The 6427-nt window shown below is 58.9% G+C and overlaps 1 protein-coding gene across 1 annotated transcript in view; it reads left to right on the forward strand.

Annotated features, from left to right (window-relative positions):
- The window catches only part of LOC103250611 (glutamate receptor-interacting protein 2-like), a gene marked incomplete at its 5' end in the record, with an annotated part of 12543 nt that extends 9166 nt beyond the window's left edge, over positions 1-3377 (forward strand). The window contains 3 exons of the mRNA XM_021708118.1: positions 311-454; positions 1741-1887; positions 3219-3377. Coding sequence (XP_021563793.1) covers positions 311-454; positions 1741-1887; positions 3219-3377 — 450 coding nt within the window. The remainder of the gene's footprint in view (positions 1-310; positions 455-1740; positions 1888-3218) is intronic.
- Between the last annotated feature and the right edge of the window lie 3050 nt (positions 3378-6427).

Here is a 6427-nt window from a genome sequence, read left to right on the forward strand (position 1 = left end):
AAGGGGGGGGGGGGGAGATGGTATTTGCTTGCCTCATTCTATTGTAGAGGATAAAATGTGTCAAGTGCAGGGAACCAAGCCCAGCACAGAGTGATACTACTAATTAGGCACGTGACTCTTATTACTCTGACTGTGAGGTGATTGATTAATGACTCCCACTCCTCCACCGAGGGACTGAGCCCCTGCCACCAGGGACCCTGTTTCTCAGGCCACCGTTGTGAGCTGAAGGCGGGCACAGAGCAGGTGTGGCTAGATGCAGGCTGCCTACTGGAGTCAGTGAGTGTCTAAGAGAATGGCCATGTCCCCACAGGCTTCCATCATGTCGGGCACTGTGCAGAGTGTGGCCCTCGAGGGCAGGCCTGGCCTGCGGCCCTGGCGGAAGAGCCGGGAGTTCCGAGCCTCCCCCAAAGAGACGCAGGAGCTACTACTGCCGACGCCCTTGGAGATGCACAAGGTGGGCACTAGGTGTGGGCACCGGAGGCCTGGATTTGTGTCTTGGGCCATGAGACCCGCCTCTCCAGGCTGTGTTCTCCATCATGAAGCAGGGACTTTGGACCAGGTTGGGTTTTCCAAAGCTGTCATCGTTTGAGTGGTACACAGGCACATGTGATACGCACGCACATGGGACTGTTAGTAATATCTATCTTTAAGTAGATACTTTTCCCCACCAAGAAAAATGTTTATTTATAAACATTGTGTATTCTTGCATACTTGAACTTCAGTCGGCTTCAAAATACTCTCCGTTTGATGCAATACATCTATGGAGAGGCTTTTTTCACTGCTCAAAACAGTTTTTGAGTCATCCATTTTGATGCCTTCTAGTGCTTCTGCTGGTTTTGGTTTCACCTCTCTCACACTGGCAAAACGTGTCCCTTTGAGGACTTTTTTCATCTGGGGAAACAAAAACAGTTGCTTGGGGCTAGGTGAGGTGACTAAGGAGAGTGGGGGATGGGGATCTTGCTGTTGTGGGCCCAAAACTGCTGGACACCCAGCCGGTGTGGCCGGGGGGCTCAGAAATCGCCTGTCATGAACCGGGCAGAGGTGTTGGAAGAGTCTCCAAAAAAACTCACGGTCGTGGAACACAGCCCCTCACGATGCTAGCCGGTGTGCTGCTGCCGCCATGGGGTCCTCGAACCCTTATCTCGCAGGGGAAGCCTGTATCACAAGGGGCCACCCTCCAAAAGATGATTCCGGTTGCTTGGGGTCCCCCTGGTATTTGTAGTCTCACACACATCATATGCACATGTAGCATGTAAAGCCTATGTGTTGTGTGTGTGTCATCACACGTGTCCCACGTTTCCTTCGCCACCTTTGATGAGAAGCCAGCATCTGGGCCACCTGTAGGTCTCCTCGTGAAGAATAAAACACGGAGGTCAGCCTCCAGCCCAGCAGCCACGGCGGCCTCTGAGCCGGAGGCGGCTCTGGTAAATGGGAGGTGCCCCAGCGTGCGGGTGGTAGAACCACGCCGGTCCGGCTTCCTCCCCAGAAAAAGGACTGAGAAAGAACCGAAAGGGAAGCTGCTTTCAGGGGCCTCCCCAGAGCTTGAGCGCCTTGGCCTGGAGGATGTGCCTGGCGGAGAAGGGGGAGGGACTGCGCGGGCAGTGGCTCGGGGGCAGGAGCTGGGCCCGTGAATCCTGGGGTGGCGGCCGCTGGCCGTGGCGCGGAGTGCAGACCAAGGGACTGAGGCCACTGTGGGAGGCTGGGGCCAGAGGCCAGCGTTCCAGAGCCCCCCCTTCCCAGGTGACCCTGCAGCGAGACCCCGTGCGGAATGACTTCGGCTTCAGCGTCTCCGACGGCCTCCTGGAGAAGGGCGTCTATGTTCACACCGTGCGCCCCGACGGGCCCGCCCAGCGTGGGGGCCTCCGTCCCTTCGACAGGGTCCTCCAGGTAACGCTGGGGCAGGGGCCACGGGGACGGCCTTGTTGCCACCCCAAGGGAGCGGCAGCGCAAGGTCAGCCCGAGTACGCGCTCCTGGGTTTCCTCGGCCTCCACTCGGCGGCGGCGGCACGGGCATGTCCCTCCAAGCTGATTGGCCAGAGCCGGGCGTGTGAGCTGCCCACCTGCAAAGGCGCCTGGGAGATGTGGGGTGCCCCGCGCTGGCCCCTGGGGCCGCCCTTTCCCAGGCTCCAAGCGCTTGTGTCCCCGCCCCTTAGTTTTTACAGTATTTATACTAAATCTCCCCGTTCGGGTTTTCTCTGAATTGATGGGGCTCTTTCCCTGCCTTTTATTTACTTTTCAACATTTATTTTGAAAGGAAAATTTTCGTGCCAACTGGAAATGAGAATCTAGCACTCCTTCCTTGAAAGGGAAAGTTGGCTGGGCACCGTGGCTCACGCCTGTAATCGCAGCACTTTGGGAGACTGAGGCAGGAGGATCGTTTGAGCTCAGGAGTTCGAGACCAGCCTGGGCAATGTGGTCAGACCCCGTCTCTGCAAAAAATACAAGAATTAGCTGGATGTGGTGGCACACTTGTAGTTCCAGCTACTTGGAAGGCTGAGGCAGAAGGACTGGCTGAGCCCAGGAGGTTGAGGCTGTGGTGAGCCATGACCATGCCACTGCAGTCCAACTAAAAAAAAAAAAAGTAAAACACAAATAAAATAGAAACAAGGCAATGTCAGGAAATTATAGGCAGGAGACTCTCTGAGTGTGTGGTCTGTTATTTTTTGTTGTTTTGAGTTGGGGTCTCACTCTGTTGCCCAGGCTGGAGTGCAGTGGCACCATTATGGCTCACAACAGCCTCTACCTACTGGGTTCAGGGGATCCTACCTCTCAGCCTCCTGAGTAGCTGGGACTACAGGTGTATGCCACCACACCTGGCTGATTTGTTGATTTTTTTTTAATAGAGACGAGGTCTCACCAAGTTGCCCAGGCTGGTCTCAAACTCCTGGGCTCAAGCAATCCTCTCACCTCAGTCTCCCAAAGTGCTGGGATTACAGGCATGAGTCACCATGCCCGGCCTGCTCTGCTGTTTTGTCAGAAAGGGAGCGAGGCAGGTGTTGGGATATGGAAGTGACACACTAGTCCCTCTTTGATAAAAACCTACCAGGAGAATTGGGAGAGAGTTAACGGGTGAGCAGCTTCTTCTGTGAGTGTGGGAGATGCACCCTGTGTCAGGGCTGGCCCACGTTTTGGGAGACATTTTGGGAGATCACGACCCCTCCCTTCAGCCCAGGTGAGCTGACCCCTTGGCTCTGTCCTCTGGGCTGTGCCCCCTGCAGGTCAACCACGTTCGCACTCGGGACTTCAACTGCTGCCTAGCAGTACCGCTCCTGGCTGAGGCGGGTGACATCGTGGAGCTGGTCATCAGCCGCAACCCGCTGGCACAGGGCAGCCGAGCTCCCCGAGCACCAGGCCCCAGTAGTCCCCGGATGCTCTGAAGTCGACATGTGGTCCAGACTCCTGAGGGGCCGGTCCTGGCTCCCAGAAATGTAGCCGGGTTGGAGAAGCGGCCGCCCACTAGTCCATCTATCGCTCTGGTGGACCAGAGCCAGGGATGAGACTCAGTCTTTGTTCCCCAGTTCTGAGGTGACTGGGGTGCCAGGCAGTGAGGTCCCCACCCTGGCTGGGGTGACATCTGGGTCTTCCACCACATTGGGTTTCCAAGATACCCAGGGGAGACCCTTCTGAGAGGGGTTGGCCAGGCTGCCCTGCTGAGAGGAGATTGGCCAGGGGCTGCCCTGTCCCGCAGGGCCTCCTTGGAAAGGCCCCAGGTGCAGGGAGCACGCTCTCCCAGCAGAGCCATGAGCTGAAAGGAGCTGCCAGGGAGGAGTGAGTTCCCTGTCACAGGCAGTGAGCTAGCGGGAGCCGGATGCCCCTGGGCAGTCATGAGTTGAGTGTGAGGCGTCTAGTGATGCGTCCACCTGGGCTTGGGTAGTTCGCCTCCTTGAGAAGGAGCCACTTCCTCCAAAGACCCTACCACAGTGAGTGGGTGGGGGGTTGCTGCTCTGCGTGGGAGCCTGGCTCCTCCCTCCTTCAGAAGGCTAGCATTTGGGGCTTGCTGGTCCTGTGGTTCCAAGCATCCGGTTCCCCACTGTAAGACTCCGAGTGGGGCACCTGGGATCCCAGGGAGTGTTGGCCCTTTGTCTCTGAGTCCAGAACTGCTGGGACTTGCAACAGAGCTGTGAGCCCACTGGGCAGGCTCTGTGCAGGCCTTGGGCGTCAGCCCCCGCTTCCTGCGCAAGACGTGTGGCTGCTTCCTATCTGCACTCCCCGCTCCCAGCCAAGCCCCTCTGTGTGGGAGAGGCTCATCTTGGGACAAAAGACCCTGCAGGTTCCTGTCGCCTGTCACTCCAGTGAAGATGGGAAAACCTGGAAACAGCTTGCGAGATGACCCAGATCCTCCCAATACCCAGATCAGTGAAGGGAGAGGGGGGAGAGGCTGAAGGAAAAGATGGGCATTCTCGCCACACCCAGCAGAGGGGCCATGGTGGCTGTTCAAGGAAGCATAGTCCCACAGGCATTCTGGAAGCACCAGCATCCCTTAAAGTAGCTTTCCTCAGTTTCCACAAATCAGAAACCCTCATCATTTGGGGAAGGACAGGACCTCTACCTGGTGGTCTGGGATGTGGTCCCTGGGGTGGAGGGAGCAGGTGGCTGTCGCCAGGCCTGGGGGTTTGCTCTGCCCTGCTCAGCTCCTAACGGGTCTCAGGGAAACGGGGGTGTCCCCTCCCACCTCCAACTGGGGCCCTGGAGGTGAGGAAGACGCACCCCATTCGAAGGACCAGACGGAGAGTTCCTTTCGCCCGGGGCCTGTGGCTTGCTTGCTGTGGGAGCCCCCCTCGGGGTCAGATCGCCCCTCTGAACAGTCAGGGGTGGAGCAGACACAGCCTCTGTCGGGGCCAGAGGTGCCTGGGCCCTGCCACAGTCTCCCTACGGGCCTGCCCCCTGCCCGACCTCCACTTCCCAAGCCCTCTCCCAAGGTGCCTCCTGCCCCTGGGCTCTCAGCTGTCTTGGGCTCCGTGTGAACGCCCACCCCAGGGTGAAAGGGTGCTGCCCACCTGTCACGGGACCCCGAGCCAAAGCCAAGAGCCCTCAGTGTGGGGGTGGGGTCGCACCGCAGAAACGTGGCTTCTGGCTGTGTGGCCCCAGGCAGGCGGCTGGGTCTCTCCGAGTCTGTTAGGTGACCGGGCTGGACAGGACACAGTCTCAGGGCCTCTCAGCTTGGGAAAGCTGCTTAGGCTCCAGGACTCCCAGGGAGGGCAGATGCTCCCGCCTCCGACCCACGCCCCTCCCTCCTCGGCCAAGGCCTCTGCCATTCTCCAGATGTATGCAATCGGGCCCGCGTGGACACCCAGCCGCGCCGCCGCCTCATATGCAATATTCCTTCTGGCTTCTCATGGGAACAGTTCATCCCAGACTTGACATTTCCCATCACCCTCCCCGGTGAGCGTCCTACCTGCCTATGCATTTGGGTGTAGCCCCTGTGACATGTCCCCCTCCACCCCCCAAAGCTGTATTTTTCTCTGGCTGAGATGAGAACATATTCCTTGCAAAGTATTTTTCTACACGGGTTTTCTCAGGGCTTGGGAAGCACAGCACGCCGAGGGGCTGGACCGCAGAGGGTGCGGGGGTGTTCGGGATCCACGTGAACATCTTTGTCCCAGCAGGGGTTGCCGTGACTTGGGGGTGGGTGCCATTGGGGTGATTTTTAAAAATAAAAGGTAAATGCACCTACAGCAGGGTGTCTGCCTTTCTCTCCCATCATCACGGGCTGGCTGGAGGCGGCCTCTGTGGGTCTTGCAACTCTCACCAGCTTTGGATCGGTTCATTCAAAACATCTTCCACTTGCTAGGCGTTGCGTAGCCCCTGGGCAGCATGAATCCTTGTGGGAGGAATGAAGTGCAAAGAAGACAAAGGGAGTGATGGGAGAGAGGGGCTGGGACAAGGGGCTCCAGCTCAGCGAGTCCAGAAGGGCTGTCCCCGAGAAGTAGCGTGGGATGAGACCCGCGGGTCCCGGGCAGAGGGCACAGCACGGCAAAGGCCGAGGCGGGCATGAGCTTGAGGGGTTCCAGGAAGAGGAGGGGCAGGGGTTGGAAGTGGCAGGGACCCCGCAGGAAAGCCCGGGGAGTCCGCAGGGGACAGCCACCAGGGCAGGATGGGGCGCCTGCTCCATGAGCCCCTTTAGTCTGGGTGGAGAGGGAGGGGCCAGCAGGGAGGCCTGGGCCTGGCTGCTGCAGGCGTCTCCAGAGCAAAGCGAGCTGAGGGATCTGGGGCCCAGAGGGCAGGGCCAGGCCCCACAGGGAACAGCGCAGAGGAGGAGCTCTGTCAGCTGTGCAGGACGCGAGTGAGCAGCCTGGCGCGGAAGGGGTGCGAGCAGGGGACAGATGGAGGAAGGCACAGTGGAGCCACAGCTGGAAGCCAGGCGCCGTTCTGAGAGCTGTGCAGGAACCTGCTGGATCCTCCCAGCAGCCTTCAGAGGACCATCCCA

The sequence above is a fragment of the Carlito syrichta genome, unplaced genomic scaffold, assembly GCF_000164805.1.
Source record: "Carlito syrichta isolate Samal-C Ts95f unplaced genomic scaffold, Tarsius_syrichta-2.0.1 Scaffold130730, whole genome shotgun sequence".
In the NCBI taxonomy this organism is placed as follows: domain Eukaryota; kingdom Metazoa; phylum Chordata; class Mammalia; order Primates; family Tarsiidae; genus Carlito; species Carlito syrichta.